This window comes from Ixodes scapularis, unplaced genomic scaffold, assembly GCF_016920785.2.
Source record: "Ixodes scapularis isolate PalLabHiFi unplaced genomic scaffold, ASM1692078v2 PGA_scaffold44__24_contigs__length_19508400, whole genome shotgun sequence".
Lineage (NCBI taxonomy): Eukaryota > Metazoa > Arthropoda > Arachnida > Ixodida > Ixodidae > Ixodes > Ixodes scapularis.
In genome coordinates, this window is record NW_024609873.1 from 10,708,955 (window position 1) to 10,736,593 (window position 27,639).

Genomic DNA, 27,639 nt, shown 5'->3' on the forward strand with positions numbered 1-27,639 from the left:
AAACAACATAGCTATAAAGGTTGATTTTGGAGTCGCCATAAATATTCTAAGCACGCGAACCACTTGATAACGGTAGCCACGCTCGAGAGTTCGATGTTCGGTACAGTCCGCCTGCACAGCCCAAAGATGAAGAACGGCAACTTCCAGGTTTGTCGTCTCCTAGCAGATTAGGGGCGCGTGCCCTCTCTCTCGTTTTACCCCGCCGAGCCTGCCGAACTACCCGGCTGTGTGGAGGGGGCGCTGCGGTCGAACAAAATGGCGCCGCCCTGAGACCGGTAAATGGAATGGTCTATAGATTAAAATATTGCGAGGCATTTTCTGAAATTGAAATTTTATTTCTTTTATACCCTTGACACTTCTTGGATACGATCGATTATATGCTGCATTTGGGTCCGAACAAACAGACAGAGGTCGTTCCGATAACTCCGATAACGATAGCCGATAACGATGCGTGCTTTGCGCCTTTTCGCACGCAACGTTATCGGGCATCGTTATCATCGTTATCGCGCATCGATATCGGTACGAGGAAATAAAACTCCCAGTTAACCAAGAACGATTCTTGCCTTAAAGTGAAATAGGGCCCTGCCTTCCCGAACCCTTAGAATGAACCCGATGTTAATCCTCCATTTATATGTGCAGGCGAGAAATCCACAAGGTCCCCCGACTTGAACTTTCGCTGTTCGAGGATGTAGACGAGTGCGTTTGCAGTCACCTCGGGGGTCATTACTTTTCCATGCTTTAAGGCCTCTGAAAAAGAGAAAAGACGGCTGATGCAATTTTTGGAGGAGGATCGGTTTAATTTAGAAAATTATTTTCGGGACCGTTTTATTGTGGGCCTCTTGTTTGTGCAAGCTAGGCATTGGGATTCTTCACAAGAGATCAACATTAACAATTATATGAAAGAGTTACTCCTTCACCCGTCCACCCAGAGAGTTGTGTACTGATTTATGATATCCAGGGCATGACTTTAGAAAATGACTCCTACACACTTTGGCGCCTTTTTTTTTTTCTTGCAACCTTAATATTGTTGTACCAATTATTTTGAGTTCTCCTGTCCGGTTCACGCAGTAGAAAGAAGCTTTAGCTCGTGGAGTGCTGCTGGCAGCCCGGGGTTTTTCACGGGCATCACGCAGTAGCGATACTACCTGACTCCGGTACAATAATCATCCAGGGGCCCTAAACTGGACACTTGGCGAAACAGTCGGCGAGAAATGCCGCGGCTCTGGTTGGCCGGCGCCAAGGTCAAGTGTGGCGTTGGCCAATCACGCCCGCCAGATTTCTCGCCGAGTTTCTCGCCAAGCGTCCAGATTAAGGCCCCAGATCTCAACGGGCACATGCGGGCATGAAACGCAGGATTCCTGGCTTTTGCCCCCCATCTCGAGCTTTCGCTCCATTTTCTCGGAGCTGCGATGCGTTAACAAATTTGGCCGCAAAGCAATGTGTACTGTTGTATACAGCCGGAAGTTAGTCAGCCTCAATGAACGTCTGGTGTCGCAGCTATTGGCGAGCAGATCAAACTGTAGGGACGCTACGGCCTGGTTGCTTTCCGCAGAGTTCTGTATTTACTAACACAAGGCATGTGCACTGGATTATTTACTTCATCTTTCTCGATTGAACGCGGGTCGAAAGTGGGCACAACTAAGTTTTGCTGCGTCCGCTTTCGGCTTAACTGATTGAACACGAGCCCCAGCTTAATGCTGACAGAACGCTAGGCTATGTGAGTCGAGCACCACGTCAAAACAAAAACAAATTATCTCTGTTGTTGTAGTCCCCGTCGGCGTAGATTTCAACTTTGCCACCAGGGGCCCGACGGTTGAATTTAATTCCCAATAGATGAGAAATCAAGTCAGTGCAGTACAACCACTGCGTGGGGTCTTTAACGTGCATCACGCAGTAAGGATGCTTGACCGCACACCGGTACAATGCTCAACCAGGTCGACACGGGCAAGGGTGGGGATATAACCAAGGATCCCTGGGGTCTGGGGCGTAACCTTTCGCTACACGCGCTCGAGCTGCAGGGCTCTAACACAGTCATTTATCACCGAGGATGTTGTTTCGTATCTTCAAGACGATGATCAACAAGGTGTACATACTCTCGTAGCGAGTGGCGCAGTCCTCGCTGCCGCCTTGCATGTGCCCGAACATGGCTGTGTCCACCGGCCCAGGATTGTAGCTGAGGACCGTCACCGACGGGTTCTCCAGGGCCACCACTCTCATGTACATCGCCCGGGCCGCCTTGCCTGTACAAGAAAAACGCCCAACATGTCGTTTACAAACGAATCCGCGCTTCAGTATGCCACATGTGGCCACATTACCATTGGGCGAACTACAGAAATTCGCAACATGACTAACCAGAAAGTAATTTTCTTTTTCTAAAATTTTATTATCCTCGCCTATATTCATTGAGACTTGAAGACAACGCGCTACAAGTAACGCGTTACTTGTACATAGTTCAATTTTTTCTGTAAGAATGTGTCTAAATAATTACATTTTCAGAGGAGGAATGCGCAACGTATTCGTTTCCATTTGATGAACTAAGGAGCAATGGTATTACAAGAAGCGAAAGTGTGCAGACGAGCTGATTAGAAAACATCATAATCTAAACTTGGAAGGCTCATTCAGACAGTTGTGCTTTGACTAACTTTCACTGCGTTAAGACTGCTTCCATCGAGCTGTTGCTAAGGCGACCCTTGCGACGAGACAATAGGAGACACTGTGCTGCATGACGCAGCGCAGTCGACGCAACTGCGTAAAGTAGCCTTGAAACACGGAAAAAATAAAATAACCGACAAGACAAAACATAATCCCAAACGCAGCTGGGTTATTCGTAAAGGAACAGCAAAATATAGCCGTCCACCCGGAAAGGAAAGGGGTTAAACAAAAGACGTTCCGCCGCAAAGATCTAATGGAACGCAGCCAAACAGACTGACCTCCAACCTAAACACCGCGGCAACAGAAGACACCCCCCACCAAGTGACCAGACATGATAATCCCCGTCAAGGCTATGTGAACCGAGCGAACGACAGCCATCTCCATATTCAGCCCTGGTGGGCACCCTCGACACCGCCAACAACACCAAACAAGAGCACAAACTCGCAAAGAAATAATCTTTGTCACGAGTTTGTTCAAAACTAAAGACTACTGGCTTACACAATTTAGGTGGACCCGAAATCGAAACTGACAGTTTTTTGGCACTGCGCTGTTGTCTTTGTATTATCTTTATCGTATTAATGGTATTTCAAGTCTGCTTAACTCACCTCATGGATGGGCGAATGCATACGGCAAGTACGGTTATAGGTTACCGTGCCCGTGGGGAGCGGCACTGGTACGGTAAGCTCGCGCGCTGTGACTTGTGACTTAGTTCTCGCTTGCCAAGCGGGAACCATTGCGTACCAGTCACGGCGGGTCGCCCCCAGTCGGTGGAGGAGGTTTCCGCGTCATCCGGTGAAAATATGACGCACTGATATTTAGTTACTCTCTCCGTGCCCGCTGGCTTTCCCGAACCCCGAAAGACGTGGAAACCGCAAAAAAGGTAGACGCTTAAATATGATTGCAGGGCTCCTTTAACACATATGTGTAAGACAATATGTGTCTCTCAATCATCAGAACTAAGCAACAACATTGCTTAAAGTAATGCGTGCTTACCATCTTGGGAAGGAACTTCAATATTGCGTAAAGCAAGATCTTTTAAAAAAAATGTTAAATCTAACTTCAAATATAAGGGCCCTAAGAACAAAACGCGAAAGAGTGGAGCAGAAAAGAGGTAAAAAAGAAAAGAAAAAGAGGGCGTTGGGCGTTTCTTCTATTCGACGTCCGGCGACTCTTAATTCTTCCAAAATAACTGCTCCTTCGCGTTTAATAAAACCTAAAAGTGATCTCGGGAGGCCACGGGAGCCTTGGTGTCGGATGTCTGCCTTTATGCCCCGTCGATCTGCGGTGGCCGAGATGAGTGTGAACTTGAAAGATGTTTACATCTACACCTAAAATTAAGCATTGTACCGCACACGACCGGCGTAATGTTAAGACTATCAACCGTGTACATTCAATGTACCTACAAAAAAAAGGAGGTGGAAGGGCGGGGCGGGTACGTCTGACGTACGAGAAAAACGGCCGTGTACGTCCGACAAATCTTCAAAAACACCGGCTGTGTACGTCCTACGTGGTCAACCAAATCCTCAAGCCTTTTGCCAGTCACGCGAAACCACCAAACCCTCTCAGGCATTTACTTTTTATTTGCACTCGCACACTTCATATACCCTGGCAACCTTCTTTCTTAAGAGCCAATAACATATCGATGGTTGAGCGCAGCGAGAATGCAAAACTTTCAGACGAAACATCCACGCGATGTTTGACGAGCGGATCGCCGTATTGATGGAAAATAAAAGAGTGAATGAGGAAAACTGTTGACGTCATCTTATCGCAGAAGATTTGAGAAGAAGGAAAAATGGCCTCGCTCCCTATCCTCTCCGCGAATTCTCAGAGTCAAAGCGAAAAGAGGAGAAAATGTGAATCGCGAGGTCACGCGTCTTTTTTGCCATATGCGAATGCCCTTGCTGTTTAAAAAAAAAAAATACGAAGATCCGTTAGAGATACCGCTTCATGAGTGACGTTTTGGGTTTTGTAGCGTCCCGCTTATCGATCCTGCGTTGTTTTCTGCAATTCAATTTTCGGTTCAGCACCTCTTTAACGTCACGTGATTACTAATGTTTCAAGCAGGCAAGATGGTGGCCACCAAGGGGTGCCATTTCCGCTGCAGGCCGTGTGTTCCGGTTTACCGCTCTGAGATAATAATCAAGGTCATTGAAACAAACGCGCGGCAGCCTCCAGTATCGTCTGCTATTTTACCACCTTCTAGCAATCGTCTGCAATGCCCGCAAGACGCGGACATGAAAGCTGCGCGTCAGCGCCCGTTTTCGCCTCCGTCCGTCTGCTATTCATCCCCCGTCTAAGAACTTCTGTAACGCTCGCAAGAGGCAACCATGAAAGCGGCGTTCTAGCGTTCCATCATGCATGAGCTAACGTCCAATACAAGCTTCTGTCGGCGTCTGTCGATGTGCGGTAAAAAGTGACCGAAAGGACAAAAAACCATATCCAGACTTTTATACATTTCTATCTTTTAAAGTCTTAAAGTGTGCCATGGACCGCTTTATACCGATGAAACGTGGTAGCAGAGGCAAATTTCCTTGGTGGTTCTCAAGTGATCTCCGGCAGGCACTGTCTTTGAAATCGCGTTATCACCAAATATATAAGTCGTCTGGCTTGGACAAATGGCACTCCTTATTTAAGGAGTATCGGTCTGCCGTGAATCGTTTAATTAAAAGAGACGATTGCCAACTGCATGATTCAATTGAGTCTGACCTGAAGCGCTGTACCGACAGCCTCTGGGAATATGTTAGGTATAGTAGGCCATCCAGTTGAGCTCATGATATATTTATGAAGACTCAAACAGGTCATGCCTCTGACTCATTCAGTGTGTGCAATCTCTTCGCAAAACACTTCTCAATAGAAAACCCCAATCTCCTCCAGTCCAACAATGCAACCCTGTGTTCTGAAGATCTCCTTCTAATGCCAGTTCCGGTATTGACTATTGATGACGTGGTTTCGGCCACAAAAAATACTTGCCCCCAAAACTTATGTGGGGACGATTGGATCCCGGCTTTTATTGTTAAAGGGTGCTCTGATATCTTGGCTCCTGTACTGCATCATATTTTAGCATGTCCTTAATAACAAGTACATTTCCGTCAGCCTGAAAAACTGCTTTGCTTGTGCCACTATACAAATCTGGAAGCTCCACGTGTATCGATAGCTACAGACCAATTGCATTGCGTTTAGTCTTTTCGAAGGTTTTTGAAGAAGTCATTTTTAAGCGTGTGAGTTTTCATTTTGAGCAGACGCTCAGCCCAAATCAGCACGGTTTTAGTCGTGGACGATCCGTTGAAACAAATCTTTTAACCTTTTTGGAGTTCGCGAAACTTATAGTTGGGTCCCGTGGTCAAGCTGATGTTATTTACTTTGACTGTTCAAAGGCGTTTGACCTCGTAGATCACAAATTATTGCTATCTAAGTTACTACATCGGGGTCGATCTTCGGGTTTCTGCGACTGGTTTGCTGGTTATCTTGCTGAACGCTTAAACATGGTTTCCTACTTAGGATGCAAATCATTCCCTTATCCGTTGAACTCTGGGGTACCACAAAGGTCGAACCTTGGACCTTTGCTTTTTAATATTTTTGTGAATGATCTTGTAACTAGCGTAAGTGACTCAATGACACTTCAGTATGCTGATGACGTGAAAAATTATCGTAGTATCCACACGCCTGTGGACTGTGAATTGGTACAAAGATATTGATGCAATTCATTTGTGGTGCTGTGCGAACTCGCTGGTTTTAAACCCCACCAAAACTAAGGTTGTTTCTTCTTCCCGTAAGGCAAATGTTGTTGTACAGTCGGGAGCAAACGTTTGCAGGGCACCGGAGCGCGTGCCGAAATGCATCGCCGCGCATTAAGGAGCCGTGCTTTGCTCATGCGCGCCTTTCGCGATCGCGATCCTGCCTCTTTCGCTCGTTTCTTTCTGACGCACTCCTGATAGCAGGAGTCGGCGCCAGGGGCGCAAGTTAGCGCTTCGCTGGCTTTCGTGCTGCGCGATGGCTGCGCGTCTGCTTCAGCCGCCTCAGCCGCCGCTCTTTGTGACAAAGCTCGCCTAAATGATCGTCCCCCCCCCCCCCCCCCCCCCCCATTTTCGCCGCCGCCGCACGGGTCACTCGTGAACGTTTCGCGTCGAACTTTTCTGCGGGCAGAGCAACAATAGACCAACCCCACCAAGCGTTCGACTCATGCGTGCGACATAACTTTAGGTCACAAGAAGCAGGTGGCAGTGTCCGAGACGGCTCGTGCTGTCTCGTGTTTTTCATGCACAGAGTTCCAGCGAGGTTCGGGCAAGTGCTGAAATACTTAAGTCACCTCGATGCATTGTGGAAGCGGTAGCATAGTCAAACTGACTGGTGAGATAGGTCTATTAATTTTTCATGCAGAATTGCATTCTTGTTGAAGCTAACTCTGATTTCCACGTTTACCGTATAGTGAAGTGTCACCAGCCACCGCCAGCTGACGAACACCTGCGCTTTGAGCACAAACAAGATAACAAAACAAAAATGGGGTCAAAAAAAGGACGTAGCGACGTTTTGCACGCGGCGTCGCGCGCCTGGAAGGCTGGGACTGAAGTTAGCGCCCGCAGCGTTCCTCATAAAACGCATCTCTTCATATGACGGTTTGATCGATAGATCGAAATACAACTGCAAACGTTTTGCTCTCCCCGATCTTCACGGGCCTACTCTGCCATTGGTAGTGAATACATTAGAGAGCAATGTGAAGGGGGAGCTTCTGGTAAACGTCAGACCGGCGTGCCGACGTTTCACTAGGAGACATAGCTTCTTGAGAGCATCCGAAAAAGCCTCTTAGTGCTACGTGGGCACGCCCGTTCTGAGGCTTACCAGAATCTCTCCTTTCATGATCTTCCTGCCAGCTCCGCTCCCCTTGGCGTTTTATTATAGACCAGTATCAAAAAAGGGTGTCTATTTCTAGAAGCTATCCCCCCAGGTTAGCTGTTTGTGAACGATGTAGTACCGAAGTGTGCGAAGGCAGTTAATAAGCAGGAATACAAAACTAGATGACATCAAAGAAAAATATACTGCGAGTCCTCTGTCCGCATAAAATAAAGAAAAATTAACAAGAAAATTTCATGGGTCTACGAAACGTGTTGGCATTAGTGCTTAACTATCAGTATCCAGTAAAATTGCCGTCGACGGCAATCACTTGCGCTAAACGTCGTGGCATAGATTCATACAGCGCAGCCACTCTCTCGGGATGTCCCCGGGGCGTTTCCCCACTCTTTGTTGATAATTTACCATAACGCGTCTGCGTGGCGCTGCCGAGATTTCGCGATGAAAGTCGTTTTTTCATAAGCCCCCATACATTTTATACGGGGTTCATGTCTGCCTCGTTTGGTAGCCACTGCAGCTGACGCACTCCTCGAGCATCCATGAGTTCGTCCACCTTGCGCGCCGTGTGTACAGGGCTGCGGTCGTGCTGCAACAGGTAGATGCCATCTGGAAATGGCCCGTCCAGGACGTAGGGCAGCAGAGTCTCTTCAATCATATCGCAGTAGGAATGGGCGTTGAAACCCCTTCTATTCGCCCAAGTGGTCCAAGTCTATCCTTGCTGATGGCGCCCCAGACGGACACAGCACAGTGGCCACTTGATAACACACTTTGAGTGTACTCCGGCAGGTATCTATACAAAAAAGTGTGGCGAAAGTGGCGTAAAAATGTAAGCCCCATAACTTGTGGCGAGTTAGGGTTTCCCATTACCACGAAAATTGTTTGTTTTTAATCGTAACGTTTCGCTTTTTATTGTGTAAAAATTTGAGTTCCAACTTTTATCATTTACGATATTTTATGGTGGACAATTTCACCCTGCCGAACTCGTGGAAAATTGGGGCCGCAAAACTAGAGGGTACCACAATAACTGTGTTGAATTGAGACACTCAGGATTGCATGCCGAGAGGAGTGAAGTTAGCTCGGGTAGCTTATAACGCAGACGGAATACCCGTTTAAGGATTTATTTTACTTGACAAAGGCATTGCTCATTCATACCTGCAATTAAAGGGCCGCCAAGCACGCCACTGCTAGTCCGACCGGGTGCAGAACGTGGACTCCTCCGTAAAGATGGCTTGATAAAAATCGTCCACAGTCCGCTGTTCTAAGGCTCGGGCGAATTCAAGCGTTTGCCGACGCTGCCTATCGGTAAGATGAGGCTTTGGTGCCGCCACGCAGTTCTGCAGTCCCGCTTCCTTGAGGCGACGCCGTATTGTGTGGCAGGAGATATTAGACAGTTTTAGTATAGCGTTGCTGGATCTTACGTACGCAATACGCAATAGTATAGCGTACGCTAAAAATGACCTGCTCGGACCGAATTTAGTTGTGCGTTACGTTTTCGAGTGAACACCGCGCATAATCTTGGTTAAATTTGCTAGAGCCGTAGAAGTCCGCGTGCATATAGTGCAACCATGCTCCTGGAAAGAAATATTGAAAAAGAAGAAGTGTCCAATCATTTTATTTCAGATTAAACCAAGCCACAGCTGCCTCGTCAAGCGCGCTTTTCTGCGGGGTACAGAGGCTACTAGTACGTAGCCAAATTAGATCACGGAGCCTCCGTCACTCGTCCCGTGGAAACGGCACCTTTTATCAGTGCTATCGCGGAATGAAATTCATGACCCTGATGTCCAGTGCATAGCGAGAACTTCGGCGATTTCTTTCAGAGTCGTTCGTTCGTCGGCGATGAACTGTGGGAATAGGCTTAGCGTTGAGCAGATCGCAGCGTCGACGCACATTCCGAGCGGCGAACATTTTCACTGTGCACTCCCTCAGGCTGAGCTGCACGGCGATCTGATTCGACCGCGGTAGGTCCCAGAAAGAATCGCCAAAGCAGAACACCACGCAATTTCAGGGAACACAGAACTTCGAAAACAGGACGTCGCCCTTGCTGCGCCAGTCGAGGCAACCGCCATCTTGAAACTGGCGCTCTCGTTGGGTCCGAGATCTCTCGAGAGAGTCCCGCAAGGGCCGCTAGCCAGCAACGCAAAATCCTGAGCGTTGCGTGCGTACGCAATACGCAAGCCCTTTTATTGCGTTCTGCGCATACGCACTCACGACCCGCAATTTCCTTGCGTACGCAAAGCTATAGCGTACGATCCACTAAAACTGTCTATTCAGCTGCAGTTCGTCCCGAAATTCTCGGGAGCCTAAGAAACGGTCGGCTACTGCCGCGGCTACAATTAGCCGTTCTTCTTCTTCGTCGGTTTTCCTCGGCCGGCCAGAACAATCGGCATCAGAAATTCTGCCCTCTTCGTCCCGAAAAGCCTTAATAATTCGGCTGACTGCTGTTTTGGATCAACCTGCACGGCGAAAGATCTCACGCTGCGATACATCTTCGGTGCAGAGCCTAGCGATGAACCACCTTTCGCTCAGCGGAACTCTAGGCGGCATTTTCTCAGAATACAGAGCACTAGCCAGATGACTTGGTTAATATACGCTTTATTGCATATCACTGGCCAATAGGCAACCTGGGAGCATTGCTGTCTAACATCGGAAAGAGGGGTGCATTCAGTGGAAATGCAATAACATGCCCCTGAAAAGCGTAAGTAGAAAGAAAATAATATTACAAAAAAAATTGTTGCTCAGCCCGCACCCGAGCCCGACGCGAAATGTTATCTGATGAGTCACCCGCGCTGCGGAGGGAAGGGGAGGGGGTTAACCAGGCGCTCCGTCGCCCAGCGTGGCGGCTGAGGGAGCTGAAGCGAACGTGAGGCACGACAGCTACCGAAACGGCAACTTGCGCCCCTCGCGCCGACTCCGGTTATCAGGAGCAAGTCGGACAGAAACGAGCGAAAGAGACATGCCTGCCAGCACGAAGGACGCGCCTGCATAAAGCGCGGCTTTTTAATGCAGCGGCGCACTGTCGCACGGCGCGGCGATGCATTTCGGCACGCGCTCCGGTGCCCCGCAAACTTTTGCTCCCGACTGTACATCCTTACACACTAGACGGCTCTGAAATTCCAAGATCTTCTGGTGTGCGTGACCTTGGCATTTTTGTTCGATTTACGCCTGAACTTTAACTATCATCTTTCAAGGTTATTAATGAATCTTTGCGAATCCTGTTCATAATTTTACGCATTACCCGTGACTTCCGAAATTACAACTGTATACTGAACCTTTTTCGGGCTTTGGTTCTATCACGGTTGGACTTCTGTTCTACGGTATGGAATTCTTTGGGTGTTAGTTAGGCGCTCAGGTTAAAGTGCATACAAAGAGGACTTGTGAGAGTTGTCTACAATCGCCACATTGGACGGAGTGTTTTTTTATGATTATGTGCTTCTTTTGGGCACTCTTGGTCTTTTGCCTCTTTCAACCAGGCGACCAGTCCGCGACATGGTGTTTTTATATAAGTTGTTTAATTCTTCTTTTTATTCTCCAATGTTATTGAGTAGAATCTCAATTTATGTCCCCCTGCGACATAATAGGTCTACTCCTTTTTTTTACCCCTCTTATCTAGAGTCCAGTCCCCCGCTGACACGGATGATGCTCACGTACAACAAGCGTTTTAACCCTCACCTGGACCTTTTTATACCTTTTAAAAAGTTCAAGAATAGTATAGACGCTTTGCACACGCGCCAAATTACAGCCGCCATTGGTGACCTTCTCTTGTCTTACCGAGATGCCGAGCAACTGAAACGGTAGTTGACGATCCTTTACAAAGACCGATGCTTTAGAAAAGGACACAGTTGAATGTAATATGGCCATAACCTTGCCTGCTATGGTAATGATGAAGTGAAATAAACGGAATAAGAGGAAACAAAAACTGAAGGTCAGTTATGGCGGCGTCCATGCACAGCTGGTGCAAAGCGTCTATTGTGGTTAGGACTGGGGGGGGGGGGGGGGGGGGGTGGCGTGCACTTTGTTTAGTTCAGTGCTGCTTTATAGTGTGAAGTGTAACCCTAAAAAGGCCCCTAAAGATGTTTGGGAAACACAATAAAACTCTAAATATATATTCTAGTTTTCTTTTCTTTTTTCTTTTTTTTAGGGCCATCTGGGAGCAAGGTAAGTAAGCGTCATGACGCACAATTCAAACGCGACCTAAAATAATTGCTCTGGCAGGTCAGGTGCACTGTAAAACGTGAGAAGTCACTTCTGCTTTGAAGCGAAATAGCGACAACATACCTGGACACACATGACGCGAGCCGTACGCCTGCTTGCCTCCAGCTAAATGACTAGCAAATCCCTACCTGTGCAAGTATCTTCTCGGTATTGAAATATGGTTGCAATCGCGACGATTGCACAATTCCCAATGCAGCGGGGCCGGTTTTACAGGAACCAACAACTTTAAACAGCACGCGTAAAGGAACGAATCAATCCAGTTCGAGCAACATAGCTGGCGTAGAATGCTAGGCTTAGGCCCGCGCACGGTGTAAGATAATAAATACTCTTCAGGTGAGGACAGCGCGCTCCCCGCGCAGTGCGCAGATAAAGTTCGCTTTTCGCTCTCTCCCTTTCTCTCTCTCACTATGGTTTCAAGCGGCGCCGGCTGATGACTCGTCGACCCGTAGGCACGGCAAAGACGGCTCCTGCTACCTCATGCTCCACACGCGCAGAGCTCCAGCGAGGTTGTCGCTCGTGCAGAAAGACCACGGTGTACCGGGGTGTCATAGCAAAGAGATTATTTTTTTCGCTCTCCCACAGTTTCGCCATTTGGCCGCCGGCGACACTGTCAGCCGCGGGCTCGGTCAATACCACTTAGAACACAAGGCCTGCGCGTTTCCTCCTCGAAACGTCATCACTAGTAGATCCCCTCATCGCCCCCTAGCTAGCCCGGATGAGCAACATCGTCTGCTACGTCGTCTGCAACATCGTCTGCTCCATTGACTGCTTCAGTGGTTTGTGTAACAGATAATAAAATAGATGTTCATGCCGAGTGTCTCTTGCTATACACACTAAACATTGTAACACTTGTAAGCGTGTAAATATGGTGTAAGAAGGGTGTAAGTTAGAAAAAACACCCGTTTTACACCATTTTTACACGATTTCTGATATCGGTAGGTGTAAAAAGGGTGTGCTGACGTCTTACACCCCTTGCACGCCCTTTTTACGCCCTAGTTGTAGCAATTGTTTCCAGAATCGTGTGAAAAGGGTGTATGGGCGAATTTTACGCCATTCATTCACACGGAGTGAAAGGGATGTAATGGTGATGCTGTCAAATACACCCACGATTTCATGCCCTTCATGTCTATTGCTTTGCTGAAGCTGTTGCCTATATAGGGCGGTACAAACATCGAATATAATTGATCGCCACATGAAGTGGCGTATGATTAGGACCGTTCTAGAGATTAGATTTGCAACTCCGATTGAACTCTCCATTCGACACGAGTCGAAAATTACGTGTCGCGCGTGCATCAGTTTTATCAGTTCAATTTTGATTTTAAATAAATGATCTCCGCTAGCAAAAATGAACGAAGACGTGTAAATATACAACCGAGGCAGCACACAGTATTGAGCCGTTATGGAACTATATCGGAAAGATTGTGCCGATACCATTTTGGTCTAGCCAATATTTGTGAAAAATGGGATCGGTAGCGCCGACGCCATCCTAACATACCGTACGCGGCGCCGTTTTTAGTTGAGTGTCAAAAGCGTCCTGCGTGAATCGGCTATGCCGGCGAGGTATTTTTACTTCTTGTCTGCCTAAAATCCGACGTTAAACCACAAAACAAAACAAGATTGAGCAAAACGGAATCTGCTTGCTTTTAACCCGAGAAAGACCTCCTGCGATAAAGCCTCGATTGAACAAACTGTGGCGCCTTCATTTCGGGTATTACAAACTCACCTGACTGGGTTCCGCACTACTTATAGTACCTTTAATGAGATTTTATTTTTGTGTGCACTTCTAAAGAAACAATGTCACAAGACCATCGAAAGTGCCGGATTCATGACGGCCCCGCTAGGGTTCACGGTCTTTACCTCTGTGTAATGACACCAAAATATCTAGCGTCCCGACGTTTTCTTTTTTTTTTTTTTTGTTATACGTGAAGCCTCGTTTCTTTTTGTTTCATGCTCTCAGCGTCTTAGCTTTGTCCCGTACTTCGACGGCTTTCAATTTTTTTTTGTATTTATTTTGTGATCTCGCGGTCCGCACCAGGGCATGCCCTTCTACATGAGTGACAGTTTGATGCGCTCAAGATTGTACTACGCAAAGTAATTCCAGACGAGTCCCATTTCGCGACCCTCCCCGGGCAGTGCAGGCGGTCATACAAAGCAGCAGAGGGAGATTAACTGCTTTGTCCAACCCCCTTTGACCTCGTCTTCTGATAAGCCTCCACACCTTCTTCTGTGTCTTCGTGTGGCTGTGAGCGAGTGCGAAGGCCGCTTCCGTCAAATCAGAGGGGCGGCGCGAAACACGTGACCGCTCTCCGTAGGACAAAAACGCTTGGACAAGAATTTGTCACGGGACTCGCTCTTGCGCGGTGATGGGCTCACTGGGGCCGTAGTCCTTGCCGTATGCCAAGTTATGGTGAGTTGTAGGGGCCACTTAGGTCCGGTTTTCAAAAAGGGGCGCCCGTCAGTGCTTTCCTCTTCTTGGTGCGTTGCAGGATTTTTTGTTGTGAACGGCCCGAATACATCCATGCCAACTTTTCGGTAATGGTCGTTTATTTCGTCGGAGTCGATGGAATTATTGTGCTTTGTTTGTTGAACGCGTTTCGAAAAGGAGCTGCTCATCGGCGGCCGTGAGATTTCCGCTGAATGTGATCGACCGCCTTGAACCTTGACATTGTGTTTCCGTTGTTTTGTGCTTCCCGAATCGGATTACGCATCTATCACGACAGAGAGCTGTTCATCGGCGACCACGAAACTTGCGTTGAATGTATGCGACCGCCTTCATCCTGAACATCGTGTTTGCGGATTGTTCTGTGCTGCCCGAATCGGATTATGCATCTCTCACGGATTACATGAGATCGCTCTTTTATTTGTAAGTACACTGTGTTATGTATTCCAGGCAAGGACTCAAGCTCGGCGTAGGCAAGCGTCCGGACGTTACTTTAATGGCGCCTAGAATGCCCGTCTCGAGGCCCAGAAACCCGTGCACCAGTCCCGTGCTCTTGAAAGCGCGGGAGTCCGCTCACGCTCTGTCCTGGCCACCGGCCGGTACATTACACTTCCCCCTCACTTAGTTGCGACTCCTAATCTTTCCGGTGGTCTTCGCACACGGTTGCTGGTGCGTTGGTGTGTTTCACTACGCGCAGGCTCCGGCCTCGGAGACGTACGTGATGTCTCTGGCTTTGGAGGTGCGGATGACGGCTCGTCGGGTTCCAGGATCAAGTCCCACACTGGAGCGGGTGTACTGCTGTTTCTGTATTGCGAGGTGCAATTCCTTGGACGAATATGATCCATGTGCCGTCTTTCCTGGCCCTCCTCGGTGTCGATCATCCACGACCGGGGACCTAGACGGCGTGTAATAACGCCAGCTGTCCAAGTCCTTCCGCTTGGGAAGTTGCTGATCCACACGGCCTGACCAACCGAAAAGTCCTGCGAGTGTGTCGAATCTGAGGTTATCAACGTGGTTGGAGGGTCATAAGTAGGCCGCTGCAGCAGTCTCTGTAGCGGTGATGGCAACTCTCGACCAAGAAACATCCACGCCGGCGTCTTGCCCGTTGCAGTGTGTACCGTGGTATGCTGCTTGTATAAAAACCGTGCCAGTGTACGTTTCACCGTGTCTTTTTCTCCCTTCGCCAGAGCCTTCTTTAATTGCTGTACCATTCTTTCGGCTTGGCCGTTCGTTGCCGGGTGATAAGGTGCGCTTGTTACCGCTGTGATTCCATTGGAGTGGTAAAAGCTTTTTATCTCTTGCGATATAAAAGCGGTTCCGTTATCCGACATTATTTTACGTGGTATGCCGAACGTTGCAAAAATGTTCCGTAATTCACAAATCACAGTTGATGACGTCATGTTTCGAACTGCACGAACCTCTAACCATTTAGAGTATGCATCTACCACGACAAGATAGACTTGTCCATCTACAGGCCCTGCAAAATCCAAATGGATGGTGTCCCAAGGTACTGTAGGTCTGTCCCAGGTGGGACTGGTGGCTTTTGGTGGTGCTTTCTGGTGTAGCTGGCACTTCTCACATTGAGCTACACATAATTCGATCTCTTTGTCTATACCGGGCCACCACACGTAGCTTCGGGCGTAGGCCTTCATGGCTACGATGCCTCGGTGTCCTGCATGTAGAAGTCTCATAGCTTCGGGTCTCATTGACGCTGGGATTACCACGCGCGCACCCCAGGTGAGACAACCACGATGGATGGACAACTCAGTTGACTTGAGCTTGAACGCGTTGAACCGATCGCCCACCAGTCTCTTTACCTCGCCATTCTTGACTGCTTTAAAGACCTCAGCCAGAGTGGAATCAATTGCCGTTTCGTCTTCCAGTTCTTTTGCAGTCATGGGAGGCTTCGTCAGTGCCTCCAACATCAGGACATCGCCGGGGGGATCCTGTTCGTCCTGCGTTTCCGGCACCGGTAGTCGGCTCAGAGCGTCAGCATTTTGATTGCGTTTTCCCGCTCTGTAGATTAGGTCATAGTTATAGGCCGCGAGCTTGATACACCAGCGTGTCATGCGTGGCGAAAGCACATTCGGTACTGGTGATTTCGGGCCCATGATGCCCAACAATGGTTGATGGTCCGTCGTTATTTTCACGGGACGTCCCGCGACATAGCGGTGAAAACGGTCCATTGCGAAAATGATAGCCAGCCCTTCACGGTCCAATTGCGAGTAGTTTTTTTTCAGCCTTGCCGAGCGTTCTTGATGCGAACACGATCGGAGCCTCATTTCCGTCTGCATCTAACTGTGCTAATACTGCGCCGACGCCGTAGGGGGAAGCGTCACATGACACGATCAAGGTTTTGTTCTCGTCGTAGTGCGCGAGGACCGTACGTTTTGCGATGGCCTGTTTCAGCTGCAGAAAGGCTCGTCGATGATTTTCTTTCCATTCCCAAGGTCTGTCTTTCTCTAGCAGTGCGTAGAGATCTTTTGCTATTGTCGCCCGATTTGCCAAAAATCGGTCGTAAAAAGCTAGAAGTCCGAGAAACGACTGTAGCGTTGTTCGACAGGTCGGCTCTGGCATCTCGTGGATAGCTTTGAGTTTTTCCTCAGTCGAGTGTATCCCGGCAGCATCGATGGTGTGTCCGAGGTATTGTACTTGTTCCACTGCGAAGCGGCACTTAGATCTTTTTAGTCGTAGACCAGCTTGAGCAAGTCTCGCCAATACTGTGTCCAGTCTAGTCATGTGCTCGGCATTGTTGGCCCCACTGATAATCACATCATCGAGGCATATCCCTATACCCGGGATTCCTGCTAAAACAGTGTCCATGAATCGCTGAAAAATTGCTGGAGCAGCTGCGATGCCAAATCGCATCCTCTTGACTCGATAGAGGCCTTTTATAGTGCTGATGGTCAACACGTCAGCCGTCCCAGTTGTCAGTTGTAGCTGTTGATACGCTTGGCTGAGGTCTAGCGTCGAAAATACCACACCTCCTTGCAAATTTGCCAGGATTTCTGGAACCGTCGGCATGGGGTACACTGCGAGCTTTGCTTCCTTGTTTACCGTGCTTCGGTAATCTCCGCATAGCCGGATGGTGCCATCTTTCTTTCGTACTACAACCACCGGTGTGGCCCACTCGGAGTGTTGCGTCGCTTCCAAAATTCCTTGATTCTCGAGACTCCGCAGCTCGGCCTCCACCGCGGTGCGCAGTGCAAACGGCACAGGTCGTGCTTTGAGGAAGTGGGGAGTCGCGCCTTCTTTTAATTCCAGTTTTACTAGTGGCCCTTTGTGTCCCGAGATCTTGGCGTCAAAAACATCCTCATGTGTCTTCAAGACTTCGGCGACGCTGCCATGGTTGCCGAGGTGATGGATTCCACTCACCCGGATCTTTAGGCCTCGAAACCAGTTCCGTCCTAGAAGGCTGCATCCTGAGCCTTTTGTCACGACCAAAGGCAAGATGTAATCCTTCGATTTATGTCGGACGTGTACACTTGCCGTCCCAAGCACTTGTAAGCCCTCTCCTGACCATGTATGGAGGGCCAGGCCCTCCTGGTTTAGCTTAGGGACCTTCTTCGGCCACAGGTGGCGATATGTAGCTTCGCTGATGATTGAGCAAGCAGCTCCGGAGTCGACTTCGAATTCGAGCTCTTTATTTTCAATCCTCAGCGTCACCATAAACTTTGGCAGCTTCTTCGATGCTCTAACCATATTCAGCTCGTGCAGGCTCCATGGCGTATCCGCATGATCATCGTCAAATTCGGGTAGCTCATCTGGCTGATCGAGGCTGCGTGTCGTCCGCGATAGGTGCTGCGTTCTTGACTTTTTGAAACAGGCCTTTTCGATATGTCCCTTCTTGTGGCAGAAGCTGCACCGTGCGTTTCGGGACTGGCAGGAGTAAGCCGAATGTTGTTCTTGGCATCGGTAGCATGTCTGTAGATCCCTCTGTCTGCTGCCACTCGTACTCAACTGCTTAGGTGGTAGCTGTTCTTTCTTAACCGCATGAACCTCCTCTTTGTGTGTTTTCAAATCGCGTTGATGTTATGCGGCACTTTCTGTTCGCACGGCCATGTCATATGCCTTTTGAAAGGTTAGATTGGTTTCGGCAAACAAACGTTGCTGGAGATGCTCATCAGTTATGCCACAAACGAAACGATCTCTGAGCATTACCTCAAGGGGTAGCATGGTCGGATTAGCCGGTGTGTGTCCTGTGGTTCCCGAAATCACAGGTGTTCCTTCGCCGGTGGCGCCGGTAGCAGTTGAAACCAAGCCGACGCTTGTTGTACCGGAAGTTGTCGCAGTCCACGGTGTCACAGGGATCCCGAAGTTGCAGTCTGCGGCTAACTTCTTCAAAGACGCCGCGTAGCTGGATATGGATTCCCCGGGTTGTTGGTCTCTTCTTCGAAACTTCGCTCGGCTGAACAGCTCTGACGGCCGCGGGTCGAACTGTTTCTGGAGTTGTGCCATGAGCTCGTCAAAACTGACGTTTGCAGGGGTTCTTGGTGCCACGAGTGCTCGTACGACCTCATAGGTCTTGGGTCCGCAAAGTGTAAGCAGTAGTGCTCGTTTCTTTGACGGCTCTTCAACTGCGTTGGCCTCGCACTAAAAGCTTAGGCGTTCGGCCCAAGATGTCCAAGCTGTTCCGTCGAACTCCTCCAGCTTGCCTTGAGAAGCCATCCTGCCCGCTGAAGTTCTTGACTATTGACCTACCTCGTCGCCAATTGTTATGTATTCCAGGCAAGGACTCAAGCTCGGCGTAGACAAGCGTCCGGACGTTACTTTAATGGCGCCTAGAATGCCCGTCTCGAGGCCCAGAAACCCGTGCACCAGTCCCGTGCTCTTGAAAGCGCGGGAGTCCGCTCACGCTCTGTCCTGGCCACCGGCCGGTACATTACACTCTGCAAGCGTGCTTCTGATAGTAGTCCTGCTTCCATCTCAATAGAACACTTTACTGTTACAAACATAAACTGCCGCTTACGTCCCGAGGAAATTCAGGTCGTTCTGCCTTTGCAAGCCTGCCATTTTTGTCCACGTCACGAGTGCTAGAAAGCATAAATGTCGCAAGAAAAGTAATGTTGGAGATTGAACTAGGACCTTCGGTTGTATAATTTAAAGGGGTTATGAAACAATACCTGGTTCGAATGTTCATAACCTTGCACGCACGGACCGCCACTGGTTCAGGTGCGTCTAGGTCGTGGTGAAATTGCGAGGATAAAGGGGAACTATTTCTTTCAGTGTTGCCGGCCAAGTTTGATGACGTGCTCGTGAACGTAGCCTTCCCTTTTGCAAGCTTGTAATTGTACGCACTTACCCGCATAAGCACAGGCATGGCTGCGGCCAGATGACTTGCTTGCAATCGTCTATAGAGAAATTAGTAGAACTTGGTAGAACCTTGATCGAGAAATAAAAAGTGAACCAGGCATGTTTCGGCTCCTTTGCAGTCATTTTTTGTGCTCTCTTTTGGGTCATTACACCCTATTTTATGGGTGTTGGTCATCGCGTCTTTTTTATTTTCCTTTCTGGCTGTGGTACACCCAATTTAGAGGGCGTACTGCGCATTCACAACACCCTAATAAAAAAAGTGTACAATAGAATCACACCCTATTTCAAGGGTGTTCGGAATAACACCGTCCTTTAGGGGTGTTATGTGAAACGCCCTTTTCTTACAGCGTTTGCTGCACCCATAAGGGTGTTAGTTATAGGACAAGCCATTTACACCCTAAAGGGTGTGATAATGTTTAGTGTGTACCATACGATGAAGTTAGACGTTCACGTGGAGCGTCAAATGCATGAGTGAAAATGCCTTACTGCTGTGCGAAGGGCCTCAAATCCCTTCGCTGGGCGCTGGACGCTGGCACTGGACGCCATTTTTGAGGGCGCTGTTTATACTCCGTTCATTCCTAAGCAGAGAACGCAGCCAATGCCACAAGCACGAGAGCTCGAGGTCGCTGCTTTGAAGCGTTCTTCGGCAGAACGAGCACGCGCTCTAGAAATGCTCGTCTCAAAGCCAGGAGCGCGTGCTAGCCGGCGCTCCTAGCAGAGGGAGTGTTCGAATGCATGTTACAAATGAACTGGAAGCTCGCTACCAGCTCACGCTCAGCAGTCCCGCACCCAGCTGTGGCCGCAAGTGAATGCGACGTAGTTGGCCGTGTTCCAAAGTTTACTCGATCTTACTCCAGGATAAGGTGTTTATACCTTGACGTTCTAAAACCTACCCGCGTCCAGCGTTTTTCAATATCTGTGTTGTCACGTGACACGACCCGTCGGAGTAACTCGGATCCATTTGGGTAAGATTTGGAACACAGCCGTAGTTTTGAAGCGGCCCATATATACTCTCGTCAGCTTCGGGGTGTTTGCTGCTTGGGGCGGGTCGGGGATCTACTAACGAAACGTCATTCGCAGGCCTTGTCTTCTAGGTGGTGTTGGCTCGATGGCCGCAGAATAACGCAGCCTTTCGAATGCCCGTCGAACGAACACTATCTGATTCCTCGCGCCGTGCGTTCAGCCTTGCCGTGTCCTCACCTAAAGAGTGTTTCTTATGGCGAATTCGGGTGGTCAATCGCCGGCGAGCTCACGCCGGCGGCACAGGCAACGAAAACCGCGCCAGCGGCGCACCACGTGACCCTCTCCACCCGAACACAAAGCGCCTGCAACTGGCGTTTTCGTCTGCCTGGGTCGCTCGTGAACTTCGTTAACTTCTTCCACGATTATTTTATGATACAATAGGCACGCTCTAGGCATCAGCAACATATATTCGGACTCTGAGATGTGGGTAAACAAATTGTAATATATTTTGTTTAGATTCTCGAGGAACTGTTGCCATCTTACAAGGATCCTAGAAGGCTCACCAGCGTCGCCATTTTATATTCCATTTTCTTGTTATTACCTTTTTGCTGGAATCCTCAGCATTTTGATTTGACCCAGCCCTCTAAAATAGTAATGCGCGTTCAAGTGTCGAGCTGCAGCACTATCAATACATTTTTTACAGCGGTGTTATAACACGCTGTGTCCGATAGGAAACTGATCTTGCGGAAGCTTCCTTTAAAATATTTTATCTTTATCTCCGTTGTCTTTGCTGTCTTTCTCGGACCACAGAGGGGTGTCTGTCTCAATGGCTCCGTTTTCTACTTGAATCCGCTCTCGGCGACCATTGTTTCGTTTGGTTCCCTTTCCCGATTCGGAGATGACGATACCGGATACAGTCTGGCAGACAAGCTACCCAACCTCTTGGAGCTCGGGCAAAAATTGTGCCGGTAAATTGCCAGCACACGCCTGAGAACTGCCACCCGAATGGCGCGCACTCGCCAAGCTTTGACCACGCGAACGCCCTTGGCGGAGATATGGCAAAATATTTTGCCGGGAAATGACCACGCGAATTCGCCATTACACCGTGGGCCCGCGCCGCTAGGAAACAACCACCCGCACAGCGGTTCTGAAGGCGCGTACTTGAAGCAGTTGTTTGCTGCAAACCAAACTCCGTTTACCCTAAAGTACGGTTCTCAAATGCAGCGGAGCGCTAATGTGGCGCTACTCACGTGTCGTCAGTAAAGCCCCTTGATAAAAATGTTTTCACAAGTACCGCCAACCATTGTTGTGGAAATGCGCAAGACACGTGCCACGAGCGGGTGCTCCGCCGCCATTCGCTTCCAAGGGCCGCTCATTTCAGTGCTGCGCCGCCATTTGCTTCCAAGGGCCGCTCGAGACCTGGGCCACGTGCGCTCGCGCATTTGGCGCTACTTGCAAAGACAAACGAAAACATATCGAGGGGCTTTAGTCGTCAGCTACTCTTCATCTGCCATGAGTAACAATCTGACGGTGCGATACAATGCTGGTGAATGCTCCTGTCAGCACGCGCTTAGCGCGAGGTTAGCGCTATGCTTGTAGCGCACCGCTGCATGTGTGAGGCCTTTAAGGTGAGTTTACAAGCTCTACTTTCAGCGCGAGTTTTTTGCTCTTGCTAACACAGGTGTGAACACGCAAACACGCGCAACCAAAGCACTGCAGAAGCCAGAGAGATCACGCTGAAGACGAAGCTTCTAGTCTCAGCTTAAGGGCAAATCACTGATCCCTATTTTAGTAGGCTGGATCGCGGATCGGGAGCCCGTCGGTGTCGCCACCGGCGGCCATTGCTTGACACCAGGCAATACACGAAAGTCTATGGGGGAAACGCACAAAAGTAAGCATATTGAAGCATGTACGCTGTGCTCGGAGGCGAGTATTTTATGATGCGTTCCGATCCGTATGTCCGGTGTTTGGAGATTGAATCCGTATTTGCCAAACGTCCGGTCGCCGAATAAAAAAAAAGCAAACGTACCGGAGCACCTACGGCTGAGCTGGCAAGCTTGTTCTCGTAGTGGAGTAAACAAAATAACTTGTCGCCAAAAAGACCGTCCTTAGGGAAGCCCAGAAGTTTATGAATGACAAAGAAGTTCCATCTCGACAGCGGCTTTCCGGGAGTGAGCGAATTCCGCGTAGCAAAGCATTCGAGCTTGTCGTCTGCTAAACCCAACTCAACGAAACCGCCACCGACTCCGCGGTAACTCTAGGTAACTCTCGCCTCATTGAGCTGCACTACAGCGGAGTAACTCTCGACCACAAAATAATTATTTATAAGAACTGCGAGGAGCTGCCAGTTTTAATGTTTGTACGCAAGCGATTTGATGGGCTTATCGAAAAGCATCCAAGAAGTTTCAGTGCCGACAACACCTTAGAAACAGAATAAGACGTCACTTTTTCTCGTTCTTCCCAGAGTCCCATGCATTGGCTGGTGTCAATCAATGGCCGCCAGTGGCGACACTCGGCCCCAGCTGCCGAGGCCGCGGTCCGCGATCCAGCCTACTATAATAGAGATCAGTGGGGTAAACGGAGCATACGTCGGATGAGGATATCATCCTCCAAACACCTCTGTGAACGCAAATCTAGTGTGACTCATCAAAATAGACTAGCTGGACGAGCTGCAGTAGTTGCGCACTCCGAACTCCGGATACTTACAGGAATAATGCGTCGATTTAAATTATTTGATTCTGAAACGTAAGGGAAAAAAATTGTAGGACGCTAAAGCTTCGCCTTTAATGTGTGGAACCGTGCAAGCGTGTGTGCGGGACCTAGTCGGTAGCGTCACGTGTCACATGTGACGTCATACGTGAGACGTCGCCTTTTACGTCACATTACACGTGAGCGCTGTGGGTTGTTTAAAATTCCCGCGCGAGGTCATGCAGCGTGATGTCCCACATGGCTGTGAAACCATCGGCCCGCTAAATTTTCCCTCTAAACTTTTCGGCTAAATTTAGCGCGAAAGTTTTCAGCTAAACTTGGCGGGTCAATAGTCGTGACATCACAGTTACATGTGACGTCACACACATGACGTCTGGAACCTATCCACCGATCAGGATTCTCCGGTCCCACCGACGCTGATGCCGGAGTTTCTGCGCCACGAGCTCCTTAACGCTGTAGTGCTAAAACATTTAGAGAGTTTTAGAATAGGGGGTTTCAACGTTTATGTTCCCCTAAGAAATTGGGGTACACAAATGCAACAACATTCACGTCAACGGCTTATAGCATAGGTGTTTCGAAACGCAGCGCGGCGGACTTACGTTTCGCCCTATATAAAAAAAAAACGTAAAACATATGCGCTCAGCGAGTACTTTTCCTTTGAAACGATAGTTAAGGTAACTTCAAACCAAGCCCGCTAACCACTGATCTCTATTGTAGTAGGCTGGCGTCGGATCGCGAGCCCGCCGGTAAAACCACCGGCGGATTACTTAACACCAGGCAACACACGCAAACCTATAATAAAAACACACAAATGTAAAATATTGAAGCTTGTATGCTGTGCGTGAAGGCAAGTATATTATGATGTGATGCGATCATTATATCGGGTGTTTGGAGGTCGAATCGGCATTTGTCAAGCGCTCGCGTGCCAATGAAAAAAATCAAGAGTACCGGAGCACCTACGGCTCAGCTGGCAAGCTTGCTCTCGTAGTGAACTAAACAAAGAAACTTGCTGTCAATAGGACCGTCCTCTGGGAAGCCCAGAAATTGATGAATGTCGAAAAGAGTTCCATGTTGGCAGCGGCTTTCCGGGGGTGAGCGAATTCAGCGCAGCAAAGGCCTCAAGCTTGTCGTCTGCTAAACGCAACTTGTCGAAACCACCACCAACTCCGCGGTAACTCTAGATAACTCTAGGCTCATTGAGCTGCACTACATTTCTCGCCCAGCGGAGTGATTCTCGACCACAAAACATTTATTAATAAGAACTGTGAGGGCTGTCAGTTTTAATTTTTGTACGCATGCTATTTGACAAGCGTCCCGAAAAGCAGCCAAAACGTTTCAATGCCGACAGAAGCTTAGAAACGGGGGAAACGGCACTATTTCAAGTTTTTTTCCATAGAGTGCCATGCGTTTCGTGGTGTCAATCAATAGCCACCGGTGGCAACACCCGGCCGAAGCCGCAGAGGCCGACATCCGCGATCCAGCTTAGTACAGTAGAGATCAGTGCGGCTAACAGAAAAGACAATCTAAAATCAATATAAATGTTGTTGGATGTTTTCAACCAAAACAATCCAATCCGTAGAGCTCTCATTTATCGCTCGTATTCGAAATTTGGGGCGTTCGTGAGCGCTTTGACTGCCTTTCGCCGAAGATTTAGGCCTTCAAGTATGCCAAAATTGAGAAAAACGCTAGTAAGCATACTCTGCGAGCGGCTGCTCGATTTAGATCTGAGCTGGAGAGACTTTGAAGCCTTGAAAGACTTGTTTTTAAGCTGCTGGTATCGTGTCGCAAACAAACTCCACCCGGACCCTCGGAGTAGCGATACGTTGCCATTTTAACGATTACCGCGTCTCTTAAGCCTTAGGAATGGCCAGAATGAGGCACGATCTTTAAAATGAGACAAGCCTACCGCTCATTCTTTGTGACTTGAGCAAGATGAAGCGAAGCGAAAGCCTGTTGCACAATTCATTCGCAATCAAAGTGGTTAATACTGCAGCGACCGTGACAAATTTGCTCTGAAGCGAGAGGAAAGGGCGCCGCCATGTTTGACGACGCAATCCGGCGCTAAGCAAATAGGGGCGATAACTGCCTTACGCTCTTTCTCGAATTTCACGTTAGGGGCAAGCGCCAACACAAAACCCAAAACGGAGTTTGGGTTCGGCGCATGCGCAGTAGTGAGCCCCTATTTCTTTTGGGCCCCCAAGCTTTTGGGCCGCCTTTTCTGAAACTCTCTATTCTCAATTAAAATAGTACTAATAAACGGAGATACGATTTTGAAACCAACAATCTACACGTCAATCATCTCTCCTGCCAATGAGCGATCTAAGCACGGAGCGGGGTTGAGTGGGCTGAAGCCTCCACCTTCTTCACCTCAAAATGAAATATTGTGAAATTGTTTTTTACATGCGTGTTTTATTTAGGGTTTTCTTAGAAAACATTCATTCTTTTTTCATTCCAGCGTCCACACACGGCGCGACAAATCCGCGCATCTGATTTTAGCTCCGTTGCCATTGGAATTGCGGCATTAGTCTATAAGGACGCCAAGCAACAAACCCCGACGAACACGTTCAGCCTAGCCCTACATTTCTTAATCTCCCATTCACTACAATGAAAAACACATTTCCTAACGCTTTTTACCCATGGCATCCCGATTTATTTCACCTGGGTAGCCGAATTACGAATATCGGGGTGCCTAAACTAAAAACACAAATTTTACGATGCCAGAGACCGTGTAAATACTGACCTGTGCAGTACAAGCCGAGTCCTTGTATCGCCTCGACCCCCGCGGTGGAGGCGACGTTGACGATTACTCGCGAAGGACCCTGGTCAGAGCTGTAGTGCCGGAGGAACGCTGCACTCAGCATCATGACGGACGTGAGGTTCAAGCGGTAGTAGTCACCGATCTTTTTCTCGTCGTCGAACGACACGACCCCGTCAGAGTAGCTTTCAACAGTAGCGGCGTTGTGCACGAGCACGACCCTGTCCGGGTCCGGGAGTTTTGCCGACGCTCGTTCCAGAAGGTCCTCGTAGTCCCGGAAAAGTGCCCTGGAGTGATCGCAGGTCTCGACGCTCACGCCGACGCCGCGTCCCAAAGATACGATCATCCGCTTTGTTTCCTCGAGCCCGGCCGTGTTGCGACCCGTGATGACGAGGAGCGATCCATTTGCTACGTGTTCGGCGAAGCTGACTGCTATGCCTCTGCCAAGGCCTCCGCTGGCGCCCGTCACGAGGATAAGGAACTTCGTGCCCCAAAATGCGGTCTCTTTGCCGGGGCTGTCGCCAGAACCCTTCGCCTCGACCATTTCATTTCCCTTCGATCCCATTTCAACAAGAAGTCGGGCACTAAGCGCAGGAAATTCAGAACAACTGGAGTCAAATGTGGAGAGCCCAGGCAGCTGCGACGGTAACGCGCAAACTCGCGACACTGCCGTGTGTCAGTAGAGGCAGAAGAACAAGTAGGGCGGGCTGAGTGAAACTGTGCGGCGCAAGTGGTACGGGCTCCGACAAAACCTGCACATGGGATGCTCCACGTGGCACTTATCCTCTTCTCGTCCGGCAGCTTGCGGTGCATTTTCCGTGCAATGAACCGGATGTCAACCTGACCTCGGACGTCATGGATGGGTCTTGTCGCTGCTCAACTGTTGTACCGGATGATGGAATGAATTTCTCGTCACCTGCGTCCCTTGTTTTACGCCAGCCATTTATTACGGTTTGCCTCCCACCAGGTTTACGGGACCTTAAGCCTGCACGGAAAATAATGCCTTGAACTGAAGCAGAAAAGTATGAAGATAAAAAACGCGAGAAGCATAAACAAATTCCGGCTCACTTTCTGTGTACTTCAGTTTATCATAGCAAAGAAACATGCTGTGACGGTGCAGTGCATTACCGTCTTTAGGGTTCACACAGGGCGGCGGATTTTACAACACTGATAGCAGAGTTAACTTTTTATGCATTTCTTCTAAATAATAAGACACTAATCAGGCTTTGATGATACGGCGCTCACATGTCCTGCCGTGCATCTCTTGGGGGCTTGCGGTGCTCGCAGGGGTTCTGCAGCAGGCCCGGCTCCGAGGCGATGTCTTTCTTCCGTCTCTGACTCGATCTCCTGCGTCGTCTCGCCTCCCGCGGGGTTCCCTCTCCAGCGGCCTTGCGTCCTGGGAGTCCTTCTTCAAACTCCGCGCTTTCTCGGCGTCCCACGTGTCGGTCTTCTCCCCCCGTACGACGAGCTGCTTTTTCTTTGGCTACCCTCGACGCGACCCCGCCAACGACTGTCTCTTCCTTCAGCAGTTCATCCTCCCCCTCTTCCCAGTTCCACAAAGTCTACGTCACCACCATCCCAAAAGCCCTGGTCTGCCAATGAGTCCGTCCCGTCTGCCAGAGTGTCTGGACCCGCACCTGCAAGCCGCTACGGGACCGAGGAGAAGCTGGACCACCGACACCTAACTCGGACGGCGCTCCGGCGGTGGTAGTGCGACTTGTCGCTCGGCGGGGTGGGGGTAGGCAAGCAA

General features: G+C 49.3%; 1 protein-coding gene across 1 annotated transcript; it reads right to left on the bottom strand.

Annotated features, from left to right (window-relative positions):
* Positions 1-314: 314 nt before the first annotated feature.
* On the bottom strand, positions 315-27,422 carry LOC8043659 (sepiapterin reductase). The gene is made up of 4 exons (XM_040216548.3): positions 27,135-27,422; positions 25,875-26,874; positions 2,094-2,240; positions 315-747 (listed from the first exon to the last, which is right to left on the bottom strand). The coding sequence occupies exons 2-4, from the start codon at positions 26,452-26,454 to the stop codon at positions 599-601; spliced, it is 876 nt and encodes a 291-aa protein (XP_040072482.1). The 5' UTR covers positions 26,455-26,874; positions 27,135-27,422; the 3' UTR covers positions 315-598.
* Positions 27,423-27,639: the final 217 nt, after the last annotated feature.